The following is a 13,715-nucleotide window of genomic DNA, read 5'->3' on the forward strand; positions in this document are numbered from 1 at the left end:
GAAGCAGGACCTTAGGCAATACCTTAGAAGCTAATTATTCAATTATTTTATGTCACCTTTGCATCACTGATTAATGATTCTAGTAGCTGATAAACTGAATTCTGTTCTGTTTCAACAGAAAAGGAAAGTTTTTATTTAATCTATGGTAATTTCAGGCTGACTGGTGTTTCAGATCAAGACCCTGTTGGTACAGGACTGTCCTGGTGGGGGTTCTCTAATACACCTCTTTGTCAGATCTTTATTAGTCACCTGGAGTAAAACAAACCCTGTGCTCCAAATGGAAAGAACTGACTCAGCCCATGGGCTCTGCTATTTATAACAGTGCAGACATATTTAATTCTGTTGGGGGTGATAACATGAAATGAAGAAATGGATTTGGCACTAGTTACTGTTACTGGATTGACAGTGCAGGAGGCAGCATATACTTGGGCTTAGAATTTCAGGTTTGAGAAAGAGAGGTACGTGCTTTCTCTCATTCCCCCAACCCCATTCTCTTTTGCAGGCCTATTAGTGTGTCCCAGTCCTGCCTCAAGTGCAGTCCCAAAGTCCTTACTTGTCCCAGACCATGCCAGTGGTCACCAGAAGGCCCACTTCACAATCCATGTGCCTCCCAGACACATACACATGATCTCTGGCATGTCTAGTTTGAATTTCTCACTTGGGGAGCGTTTCCAGTACAGCTCTGAGACTGTGGTATTGCAGTGCTCCTGCTATGCTGGAAATACTTTCTCTCTCAGGCTGATCTGCATACCTTCCATCCTGCATGTTGTGCAGCCACCTTTGTCCAGGACAAAGCTCCAGGAGTTGTAGGGTTTGACTGCTGTTGCCTGCTGCAAGGTATCTAGGCTATCAGCTGGAGTTCTTCTAGTGACGTTCAACCTGTCTCATGATATCAGGCTCTGCCCTGGTCTTCCCTGCCTGCCTCTTCTGCTCCCAGCCCCTGCTAGCCTTTCTTCTTATGTGTGCTGTTTTCTAGCAGCAGTCAACTTTATCTCCTGCCCTGTGCTTGCCATTGTGCAGTTTCATACTCTCCATGCAGCTGAAGAGTTTCCACTGGAATGGAAACTCCACTTTGCCTGATTGCTATAACTATATGGTTAGAGAGTCAAACTGCTGGGCCTGGTGCCTTCACTGTCTACAGCTTATGTCAGTCTGAATAGCAATGTTATACAGGAGAGCTGAATTCATACTAGAGCTTTTAGCTTCATTTGTATGTTAGTCCCACTCCTGTACAGCTTTAAGACTGACCTGACTGCTTTTGAGCTTTATCCTGTGTGCTTTTCAATACCGTGTCTGTGGTTTGTGCTGTCCCGTATGCCCATTCCTGCTGGCAATTTGCTCTTCCCCCTTCATATTCCATACTGAGTCATGTCCCTGATCCTCTTCTACCCGGCTTTCTGTGTTTTTCTCTGCTCTGTCCATCCCTACCCATTCCCCTTCACCCGCACTTACCTGCCTAGATCTACTTAAGAATCTCCTTTCTTCTCATTCACTCCGCTTTTGTCTGTCCCTTCCTTCTTCTGTCTGCCCAGAGGCCCCTGATATCCATATGTGCAACTGAACAAAATAATAAAAAAAACTTCCAGAATTAAAGAGCTAAATAGTGTAAAACTGCTTTTTCACACAGAACAGAATGCTGGATTTGCTGAGGTAAATTTCTTAGAGGTCTGGATCTCAACTTTCTGTGTCCATTTAGCTATTTTACACAGCTGCCTGATACTTCAACATTCAGTTACCTTCCATTTGGGAAGAAGCGATCTTTCTGCTATTTAATTACTTCAGGAAGCCCTGTGGTTTGCTAATGTGAGCAGAATTCCTCAGTATTCTCAGTGCAAGCGTGCATGTCTCTAACCACATAATGGTGTGCAGGCACTCAAGTTTGGAGAGTCCTGTGCTTGGCATGTCCCTGCAGAGACAGGCATTCCCATGGAGTCTGCAGGAGAGGTGATTGAAAAATGCTAGCTTCCTCCTAGAAATAATTTGGAATAAAAAGGGGAGGAGAGGGGAGAGATTTTCCTCAAAATTTCCCACAGAAATCTTCCAGATATTTTTATATTCACAATGAAACCATCCATCTGTTCCGACCCCATCCACCACAACTGGATTTTTAAATAAAAACCCCATTTTGTTTGTGAAAAGGATTGCTTTTCAGTAAAAATTCGTAAATGTAGAAACAGTATTTTTATTTCAATTATTTATAAATACATTTAATATTTATGTCCCTTTTAAATATTGATCAAAATAATAATTGCCCTTCTGAATTCCCATTTCATACAGTTTTCACTCTGGATTGAATCTAAAAAGAAAAAACTTGTAATAGCTTCACCAAATTACGCTGGCATCCAAGACTAACAGCTTGCATAACAGTGCAGGTCTGTTTCAGCTGCCCTGTGTCAGCCTGCGTGCCTCTTGGGTTGGAGGCAAGGAAGATTGTGGGTTTGTTTCCAGAAACAGAGTGAAGTAGGAGCAAAGACAGAAAGCAAAGTAGACAGACACGCGCAGGCTCAGGAGAACCAGACCTACTCTTTGTAACCTCATCATAGTAAGATGGAAACTTCACATAATTTACCAGAAGCAAGGCTAACTCTGGGACCATTCTTGCATTTACATAAGGTAATACAGGGCTCCTGTTCTTAAGATATTTAGCAGAGTATGATCAAAATCATTGAGTTCTTAAGAGAATAATAGACTTTGTGATACTTTGCATACTTGTCACTCAGTTCTGCCCAGAACATTGATCAAGGTTTCTGAACAATCAGACTTCTCCTGTCATGTAAACATCTCTCGGATCTGGTCCTTGCAATTTGGAATGGACTCAGCTTGCAAAATTTTACATTCGCATCTGGATTTTATATAGTTTAGGAATGTTGTGATTTGCAGGGAGGAGCTTGGCAGCAAGCAATTTTCTTAGTATGTAGAATAGTGTTTTAATGTTTTGGAAATGTTAATATCCTGTATTAGTATGAATGTTTGAAGGGATTTTTGCAAAGAGAATGTGTGTGCTCCATCTCAGGCTGGGCTAATAGGCTGGTGATTAGCTCCTGCCTCCCTCCCTGGGGATATGGAAGATACTGGTTTAAAGTCGTGGTCCAGATTGGCTGCAGCAGTAAATTGACCTCGATCCTCCCAATTGACTACACTAACCACTGGACTGTTTGCTCTTTTGGAGCTAAGTATACATAGGAGACTGAATAAATAGACAGCAAAAGTGAGTATCTTCATGCCTCTAGATGTTGAGACAGCTCTTTTCAATGAATTCCTGTTTGATTTTAAAATCCAAACTTGTGCTTTAGTTTTCCACAGCCCAGACAAGTGTCCAAGTCAGTGGTCTCTCCTAGTCTCTGTATTGGTCTGTTTCCCTTCTACCCCATCTCCCAGCCATTGAAACTGTTCCAGATGAAAGGCTTTCTTTTCTTTATCAAAACTGGTCAGTTCCTAAGAAAATTTTCTGTGAGCTGGCATATACCACTGAAGAACTATTTTGCTGAAAAATTCCCAGCATGTCTTTCTTGTAGGTTAGAAATTCCTCTAGTTTAAGGGCCGAGTTAATTGGCTCAGGAGGAAGAAAAAAATTACATGAGACCTAGGCTCAGTCTTAGGACACCAGGGGAGTTTTTTTAGCTATTCCAAATGTTTAACTAAGTCTTTATTTTAAGACAATTGGAATCACAGATTCATGTATCTTGACTGGCTTCCTGTATAATACAGGAAGGAAAAGTGCTAATGCAAGGAATGCTGTATTATGGAGCTTTTAAACCATTGTATGCTGAGATTTCCATACATTGTATGCTGATCCAACTGGCCATGGTGAAATAAATACCTGGAGTATTAGATTCTTTCCTTGTTCATTACTCACTAGAATCCCTTTGCAGGATTTTTTTCAAGCAGATTTCACTGGAATCTGGATGAAAGTATTTGCCTTTTCTTTGTATTCTAAACATATATACATGTTCACACATGCGCGTGTGCACACACACACACACGTGTGTGGGTGTGTGGTTTTGTTATAACAGGATGTATAACTACAGCTTGCCATGTGAAGCTTCCATTTAAATGAACTGAGTGCGTGGCTGCTCAGTTGTTGTGCCAGAGGCAGCAGATCCCACTGGATATTGGTCAGGCTTATGTGAAGTTCCACTGAAAAGTGCTGATCCCAGGTGCGAGATATGAAGAAACTTGCCCAGTTACTGGCTGCTGAACAAAATACAGATTTGTACAAAGGCTTTAATAGCTAGATGGCTGTTTGAAGCCTCTTTTTGTTTGTCCCAGCAACATTCCTGCTGCGTGTTTGAGCATGGCGCGTGTGTCTGTACATGCACCAGTGTTACCCATTTAAAAGTCGTTACCATCCAAGTCCTGTGTGGAGGCAAGCTTGCAATGATTTTCCAAAGCACAGATTCTTCCTTTAACTTAAGGATGATGCAAGCTGACAGGATGGTGTGGGAGATGCTGTGCAGATGTACCACTTTTTGCATCTCACCACCATGAAATATAAAGACTTGCCATTATGAGGTACTTTTGCTAATGACAGGATGGTATTATTATTATGATACCAATACTTGCAATTAACATCCTCTGAGAGCTGAGATTTATTCCATGGAATGCCCCTAGTTTTCTGTATGATCCTGTGTAAGTCACTTCTTTCCTCAGTGCTTCAACTCCCTGCCCATGTAGTAGGGGTCACACTTGGCTATCTTACAGGGTTTTGTAGTACTAACTTCTGTAATATTTGCAAGCTCCTCAGGTTCTATAGTGGTGTTGCTTAATACAGCCCTGGATAGATAGGGAAGGGAGAGATTCACTGGGGGAGAAGGGCATGAGACCCTCCCGCTACCACTGAAGCATGTGCTGCCAGTCACATGGTTATTTTGTGGCTGCATCCCCGTAGACCTGCCAGTTAAGATGGCAGCTGTTTTGGTACAGAACATAGATCCTTCAGGATCATTGGGTCTTGCTCCCCGTCACCTGTGTTACCCACTCCTGATTTCAATATTTCTGCTTCTGTACTAGGTCACATTCAAGTGCTCCGTGGCAGTTGTGCAGGGGCACACAGCATTGGAAGGAGTGCTGCTCTTTGGCAAAGCGCACTTTTACATCTGTGAGTGTTTTGTGTTATCCCCATTGGAAGAGGTCTCCTGTACACGGCACTGCTTGTCCAGGTGAGTCGTTCTTTCCTCCCAGGGATTTGCTTGGTTAACTTTGGTATTGGCACATGCAAACTTAGGACTCGCACAGACTTTGGGAGATATCAAGAGGGATATTACCACAGCAAGAAGATTGCAGTCCTTTCCATCTGTTTGCAGAATTGTTTAGTGTAATCAACTGTAGGTGCCTAACCAGGGCTTTGGAGGGGCAACAAGGACTCTCATCTCCAACAGATGGAGATGGTGGGCTCAGTCTAACACATACGTTGCTTTTTTTTTCCAATTCTTTTAAAGTGTTGTTAATGTTTCTTTCTGACTGACTCCCATCTTTTATTCATATGGAACAGTCATTACAAGAGCCTTTAGGATCATTGGCTGATAAGTTCTTGTTTGTTTCTCCAAGATATAGAGAATCGTAATTAATATTTGGCACACTGCTATCATCTTTATGACTCATGATTTATTGATACTGATCAATATTGAAAATGGGTCTGCCAGACTCAGCTCTTTGCTCATACAGTATGTTCATGTGCAAAGCCCAGTGGGACTGTGAGTAACTCAGTGTTTTTACTCCCCGACTGTCTGTTCTGCATCCAATTCTTACTAAATCCAGTATCAGTCAATCTGATCAGGTGACTTAAGGATTGATTGGACTGGGACTGGTTGTTTTTCTAAGGGACTTGCTCACTGTAGATAGGCTGTAGATAGCACTTGGAGTACATGTACTCACCTGAAGTAGTAATTAATGGCTTAATTATTAGTTAATTAGTTAGTTATTCGACCTTGCAGATCTCTTAGTGTTCTTATTGTTCTTTAGAAAGATGTAAAAGATTTGCATGTTCATGAGGGTCCTCCTGATCTTTTTTTCTTTTCAAACTTCTTTGTTTTTCTTTATTTTTTCCTTTTCCAGCATCAGTGATCCATTCATTTTCAACTTATGCCATAAAGATCATGCTGTGGGAGACCAGAGGTGTTCCCGTTATTCATATCATGACATAAAAGAGATTCACCTGATGCGTTTTCTCCTGCAGGTAGGAACTAACATGCTCAGTCATTTGAATGAAAGCTGCAACAGCAGTCGTGACATGACTGAGAACTACTTGCACAATTTCTACTTAGGCTGCTGAGATTTCTTTGCTCACGTCTCAAAACAGTTTTGCTCCCATCACTGCTTCATTAGCCTTCAGTAATACAAACTCCTTCCTGTATTCATCAGAGTGCTTAAGCACCCTCTCTGGAGTGGTTGGCTCATTAGTTGTTAGGCTGATGATGTTCTTCACAGTTTATCTCAATATTTTTGAAAATAAGTCTTCAAGCCAATTTCCTATGTTTTGATCAAAGCTCCCAGCAGGTGTCTGGTTTCCAGTAATACTCAGCTCCCATAGACTTCAGTAGATATAGACGTCAGCAGACTATAGATATGTGTAACCCGTATACTCTGAGCCTTTTGAAATAACTTTCAGGTTGTGCATGTGAGTCAATTGTGAATCATAAGTTTGAGCAGAGGATTTGAGTCCTCTGTGCTTTCAGCTGCAGTACCCAAAAGCTACTCGTTACCAGTGGCCCTGGACTTATTTAGGTGTGTCTGGTTTGGACAATTCTATGATGAGAATCACAGAAGAGTCATAGGTGGAGCTCCTTGCAGCACCAGAGCCTGTACTTGTTCTAGAGCATTTTGGTACAGGCTAAAAAATAACTTGCAGATTTTGTTTGACAAAAATACGGAATTTTGAAGCAGCCATAACTTTTGCCTGTTAGGTGGAATCTATTTTTGGAAGAATGGGATTCAACAGAGAATTAAGAAATCATTCAGAAAATTCAAAAGATGGAGAAGATAATGCTGATAATGGTCTTATGTCATGTAGTATGGCAGTCATCTGTGACTCATCCCTATTTTATTTTATATTTAATTATGTATGCAAAATGGGCAGTTTTAGTAGATGAGATCTGCTTCAGAATATAGTATGTCCTAGTGGTTAGGGCAGTCTTCAAGTATATAGGAGCCTTAAATTCTGCTCTGAGTCAATGTATGAAGCTTATTTTCTCACATCATCAATAAGCAACCTGAACAACAGAACTGTCACCTCTTCCTCTTGCTCAGTTTTGTGGATGGCTTCAAAGTTGCCCATGGAATCTTGCCATCTGTTCATATATTTGTGTATGTGTGTGTGTATGTGCTTTTTTTTTTTTTTAATAAGGGAAATGGAAATGTCCCAAAGTGAAAAAATGGAGATGAGTAAAAATTGTCTTTGAAAGGGCCTGCTGATCTCCTGCTCATGCACGTAGCCCAGCTCAGAGCAGAGCTCTGTGATACCACACGACCTGATTCTGTAACGGTAGCACTTGAGCAGGCTTGGTTTAGAAAGCTGAGCTTTAGAGCAAATTCTGCAAGCTGTTTATTGCCATAGCTGCTCTCATATCACCTCTCTGCTTTATACTGTGTTTGTAGATCTTGTGGGGCAGTTGCCATTGTTTTTTTACTGGGTTTGTATTGCATCTGCCACACTTGGATTGAAACCTATGTCTGGGTTCCCAGGCACTACGAAAAAGAAGTATGGTTGCTTTGTAAAAATGACTTCATTTACCATCCGCTCTTTGTGTCATTAGCTTTCTCACCTACTTAGAATCTAACGCTACTAGTGTCTTGTAAATTACACTGAGATTTCAATACAAAAATGCCTCAGAAGAGGCAGGAGGTGGTGGGTGATGGGACCAATGTCAGGAGTTTGGTTTTGCTTCAGAAAAGCATTTGACCTCCTAGTCAACCCAACAGGATCATTCTTACTGTTTGAGAATGGGAATGTTAGGCCCATTTCCTGCAAAGAGCGCTGAGCATACTCTTCACAATTGCTACAAAATCAAGGCCTTTGTGTTTAAAGCCCTGAAGAATTGGGCAGACAGTGATGGTCTCCTTGCAGCACCAGGTTTTGCTCTGCAGATCTTCATGCTGTAAATTATTTATCTTTCTAGGAGATCGCCTTGGAAATATTCTTCAAAAACGGTTACTCCAAGTTTCTTGTCTTCCATGACAGCGATCGAAATAAGATATTTAAGAGGTAATCGCTACTTCTTAATACCAAGTGAGCACCCAGGTCGCGCTGCTGGTCTACTACCCCTGTTTATCCTGGCTTCAGATGTCTTCCTTGCACTGCCCTGGGGCTCTTTCTACAATGGGTTACACTTAAGCAAACCTATGAAACTTTCCTTTTGCTGAGCTGTGAATTCTTTGGAGGGTTATATAGCCACTGATTTGGCAGGGGAGCTAATGCATCTGTATGACTGTTGGGGCAGCCAGTGCTGTGTTGTATGTCCCTGCATCCCAGGGAACTGCAACTCCAGCTATGTAGCCTCCTTTCTCTCGTTGCGATCAATAAACTGCCTCCTCTCACCTTTACAGTGCTGTGTGAAAAATGGTTTCTTCCTTCTTTCTTCCAATACATGAAGTGGCACTAAATGCTTTAGGAATAAACTGATTTTGGATCTCCGATCCCAACTTTGTATCTTTAGCATGGATTTAACTAGGACTTTTTTTGTGTAGGAGAGAATTCGTTTCATACACGCTTGTCTTGTTTGATGGAATTTGTATGGAAGACTATAAAGTGAATAATTCATTCTTTGTTTTCTTGCATTTTTTTTTTTCCTGTTGCAGATCAAGAAGTCACAGCCCTATGTATCAATTCAGGGCCTTATTCAGGAAAGAATATCTGCTTTTATCTAGCCTGTGGGCACTTTCTTAACATTAAATATCTGCTTTTGCTGTGTTGTCTTGCAGCTTTGCCCTGGGTCAGGGTCTCAGTTTGTGAAATCCTTTGGTGTCAATCAGGAGGGAAGTTGCTGTCAGGACATGACATAAATTATCCAATAGATTATATGCATATATAAGATTGTGTACATATGTCATATGTAATAGTACAGGATAACTGTTTAAATGATTGTAATGTTTTCTTTTATCTCCTTCAGATTTTGTTCTTTCCAACCTACTTTGAAGTCCAAGGGCATAACAGAAGAGTCCCTGAATATAAGGTAAAACACGGGAAACGTTGGATATCTGTAGATAACAACTGTAGTTGTATGAATAATTTGTACTTTTAAAAAAGCTTGTAGAAACTCTACCTATTTGTACCTCCTATTTTAAAGATTCAAAGGTATCCCCAAAACTGTGAAAAGCATTCTAGTGTGCAGCATCCTCAGTATGGAGACATGAGGAATATGTTATGTAGCTGACTGTGCATAGTTGTTTAATAATTATTACCTCCTTAATATGACTTTATTGGTAAACTCTATATAGATGGTTAGTGTGGGAAAGAGACAGTCAGTGAGGTGAGGTTAGAGAGCTAATCCATAATGCTTCTGTGTAATGGTCTCTTTAGTGCGTGGTTAGAACAGACAGTGACAGATGTGCATATGGATGTTTTGGCACTGTTTATAGCATCTGTGCAGTGGAGATTCCAACTCGTTGTCCCTCACATTTACCACTGCAGGAAAAGCAAGCTTTATTCCAGAAAGTGGGACGTAATTGAGAGCGTGTTGTATGCTGACCATGAGTTACTTGCATAACTAAAACTTTTTTCAAGTTGGAGGTCTGAGAAATGTAGCCCTAAGTACCTAACTGGTATGTCCAGTAGTTCTGGGCAACATACTTCCCTTTTCCAAGCTCCACTCCAGGAACTGAGGGACCGAGAACTTGATGAATTTGCTTTGTCCCTGTTTGCATGCTGGAACTACTTGTGAGTTGGGAGAATTTAAGGGCAAAACAAGTGATTGCTTTCCTGTCTAGGGAGCAATGCCTGTCTCCCATATTCCTGTCCTAGCTGAGCCAAGGAGACAGGCCAGACTAAGGTCTTTGCCCAGACATGCTACTGATAATTAGAAAGCTGAGATATGGAAAGAGGAAATGATTTGCTCAATGTAACATATGATGTTGAAATAGTAGCGTTTCTGGGAAATCCCATATCAGCTTTTCCTCCTAGTCACTGGGAATAAAATGCAGGAGTTGTGACTCCCAGTCTCTACTGTAGCCATTTAAAAATGATAATGGGCTGTTACTGGACAACTGAGTGCTTTGCCCCTGGCATTTTGTTCTTCATTTAAATATACTTAAATCTCTACCATCACCATATGTTGCTGTGGCCACAGCCAGCACCTCTTCTTGTGTCACACTTGACTGCTTCAATAATATGCTCATTGCTTGCATCTGTATATTGTTGTCTCCAGGCTGTCAGCACTCTCTGCCCTAGGGGTGTGATTTAAGCAAGTGAATGTGTGCACTCAGGTGCACACATGTGCACACATGCATGTGAGTAGATAGCTAAAAATACTGTGGGGACACCAGACTTGATATCATCAATTCACTAGCTGACATTTGGGTCTTGAAAGAAGGTGATCAGGGATAGGAAGCCACTGCCTAAGTGACATGCTCAGGAACCTTCAAAAGAGCAATTTTCTTCCTCCTCTCCTCCCCTGTTCACCTTCCTTGAAGGGAGACTCAGAAGCAGGGAAAATGCTGTCAGGACAGGTAGTGGTCCTGACTGTGCTATGCACTTCAGAGAACACTGCACCCAGGTACAGTGGTGCCATGTGTGCCCCTGAGTCCCCTATAACTTGCTTATGCAGAGTCTGAACCCTTGATAGCAACCAGGATCATCAGCTGTTTAGCTCTGCACATTGCAGTTGCACTGCTTAGTTATTCCTGTGCCTAACAGCCCTACTTGAGAGTGCGTTTGTGGCTGCTGCCTCTGATGAATTGGAACTGGCTCATGGTTCCTACGCTAATGGCACCTATCTGAGAATCTCTGAGCCAGTCCTGAGGGTCTGTTGCTTTTCCTCCAAAAGGTATTCACTGAGTCTAGTTTTGTTGTGTCTCACCCTATGAAAATGAATAAGACTAATATGTGGGGCTTAGTGGTAGCAGTGGAGTTACTAGAAAAACACAGCTTTTTGAAGATCCCTTCACTGAATATGTTCACTGTATTTTATAGTCACACATGCACCCACACCTGAAACTAAGAAAACAACAAAAAGTGTTGTAGGAGCAGGCCTGGATGCTAGGAGATAGTCCTTCTGATGCATCCTTTCCCAAGTATACATCTGTTTCAGTTGTTTTGGATTTAGTTTTAGAGACCATGCAGATCTGCTCCTAAAACTGAGCAAGTCTTTAAATGAAGAGAACTGCAGAAAAAGGGAAGCAGGACAGCTGTTTATTAGCTTGGGCTGGATTTTATGGGACAGCTCTGTGGAGTGCCTTGGTAGATATCAGGGATGTTTTCATCTTATCTCCATTGTTCTTGGTTATCCTTCGCAGTGGAATTGGGCGTAAGGAGAGAAGGGAAATTCAGCTTCTTTGAGGAGCTGGGTATCATGTTCTTTAGCTTGTTCAGCTTATCCCTTTCATCCTGACACATCTTCAGGCAGGAACAGCACAGGTCTTTCTCTTGCACTAAGTAAAGAGTTTCCGTGCGTTTTATGGAGTCAACATGCTCTTCTTGCTGTGTTGGATCAGGAAAAGGATTTCTCTTCACGTTCAGTTTCTTGAGCTTGGGGAGCTTTGTCACACTGGTTGGAATGGTGGTCAAGAAATTGTCAAAGAGACTTACCTCCTTAAGTTCCTTCAAGGCCCCAAGGGTGGTGGGGATGTTGTCAAGGCGGTTCAAGCCAAGGTTGAGAGTGCGCAGGTTCTTGAGGAGGTTCAGTTCCACTGGCAGATTTTTGGTGGTCAACTTGTTGTTGCTTATGTTCAGGTAGACGAGGTTCTGGAGCATGCCTATAGCCTCGGGCAGCTCCTCGAGCTGATTACTGTGCAGGTCCAGCCAGCGCAGTTTCTGGAACTTCTGGATGCTGTCTGGAATCTTTTTTAACATGTTTCTGCTCAGATCAAGTTCATCCACATCAGCCAGTTTCAGAATGCACTTGGGGAAGGTGGTGATACCCATCTTGCTTAAGTCAAGACGGCGCCTTCCATCAAAAGTGATCCTGATGGAATTTTTGGCAGCTTTCAAAGTGATCTTTTTCCCTTTTTGGCCTTTTGCTTTCCCCTTGGCCATTTCTCCACTGAGAGAGAGAGAGAGACGTGCCAGACTCTGTGGATAAAGCCTTTGAAAGCAGTGGCTGTTACTCCCTAATTCAAAATAAAATAATGAATTTGTCAGAAATTAATGAGTGACCACTGGACTTGTGAGAAGTCATTTTTTTTTGGGTCAGGACGTTTCAACCCTGGAACTGCAGCTCTTCCTGGAAGTATTTTGAGTTGGTGAAATTACAATAATCTACAATATAAGTGTTATAATGCAGTAAAATAATAGTGTATTACAGTGCAGTGCAAGTATTACAAGGTAAATTACAAGTATTACAAGTGGGAGAAATTTGCTTTCATCTCTATATACTGGTTTGAGCCCAGCATGTAATGAAACTAAATGAAGTGTGTTATCATCCATTAGCTGTTTGAGGACCTGAATGAAATGTATTGTGGGTCTCAATCCAGTCCTTGGGGGTTACACTAAGAGAAGCTATACAAAATTGTTCTCATTCTACTAGACCAGCAGGCTGCTTTCTATACAAGCCTGGCATCTGCAGATAGGTTGGTTAAACAACTTGTTTAATGGACTCAGGATTTGGGCTCTGCACACTATGGGGAAAACAGAACCACCCCCCCCCCCCAAACCAGTTAAATATTTAGAGCAAACAATTAAGAATTTCACTTGAACCGGGACCTCAGAAACATGGTGGACTCCTAGATTTACCAGTTCTGCTTACAGTCCACACATTGCTGCAGGGCTGACTGCAACAGGCTGTCAGTGTTGTGCTGCTTAATAATATGTTAAACCGTGACTCGGTTGGCATCTCCTGTGCATTCAAGGACACACTCGATACTCTTACGCTATGTTTCCACACATGCTTTGGGATGGATGGATGGTGCCCTCAAAACACACGTGTAGGTGCTCTGGTCAGACTTTTGACTCATTCTGGTGCTAAGCATGTGCTAGGTACTTTGTTGAATTGAGGCCTGTTTGAGTACTAGTTCACTGTAATCTCAGGGTTGGGGAAACTGCCTCTAATATTGAAGGTCATCAAATACAGCAAATAGTCATGGCAAGTGACAAAGGAAATAAGCCAATTTCCTTGAAATGGATGACAATGTCTGTCCCAGTCAGAGAGCAGAGGAGCATGGGTTACAGCTGGCTAATCTCGGGATGGTCCGGGTGCTCTGGCATTTAATTGTGGAGTCAAATCACAGCTTTGATAAATGATTGTTTGGGACAAAATATGGATTTGTCTACAATACGCTTCTCTATTAGAAAGGCTTCATTACGAACCCTTCAGGCTTTTTAGCTACTCATTAATCATGTGCAAGTACATGAAGGGGAAGCTCAGGCTACAGATAAGGCATTCAGCTTTTCAATTACATGCCATAGCCAAAAATAATGTAACAGTAAGGGGGATGTGTGCCAGTTACCCCCTACTCTCCTGGGGGCTTCTATAATGAGGCAGATGCTTCAGAAAGTCCTGGAAGCAGCATGGTGGAGTCAGTCTTACTGAAACCAGCCCCTGAGTTTATGGTCAAAAATTCAATCTTTC

At 42.0% G+C, this 13,715-nt stretch overlaps 2 protein-coding genes across 2 annotated transcripts in view; one reads left to right on the plus strand and one right to left on the minus strand.

The window, feature by feature from the left end:
* The window catches only part of WDFY4 (WDFY family member 4), a 151,660-nt gene that overhangs the window by 96,552 nt on the left and 41,393 nt on the right, over nt 1–13,715 (plus strand). The window contains exons 45-48 of the mRNA XM_067300021.1: nt 5,011–5,159; nt 6,055–6,175; nt 8,115–8,200; nt 9,105–9,167. Of these exons, the coding sequence (XP_067156122.1) occupies nt 5,011–5,159; nt 6,055–6,175; nt 8,115–8,200; nt 9,105–9,167 (419 nt within the window). The remainder of the gene's footprint in view (nt 1–5,010; nt 5,160–6,054; nt 6,176–8,114; nt 8,201–9,104; nt 9,168–13,715) is intronic.
* LRRC18 (leucine rich repeat containing 18) lies at nt 11,414–12,184 on the minus strand. Its single transcript, XM_013958838.1, has one exon. It carries the CDS (start codon nt 12,182–12,184, stop codon nt 11,414–11,416), a length of 771 nt encoding a protein of 256 aa, XP_013814292.1.

Source organism: Apteryx mantelli, chromosome 7 (assembly GCF_036417845.1).
Source record: "Apteryx mantelli isolate bAptMan1 chromosome 7, bAptMan1.hap1, whole genome shotgun sequence".
NCBI lineage: Eukaryota > Metazoa > Chordata > Aves > Apterygiformes > Apterygidae > Apteryx > Apteryx mantelli.

What these genes read in the sequence shown, in the direction of transcription:
- LRRC18 (XM_013958838.1), bottom strand. Translation starts at nt 12,184, where the DNA reads ATGGCCAAGGGGAAAGCAAAAGGCCAAAAAGGGAAAAAGATCACTTTG.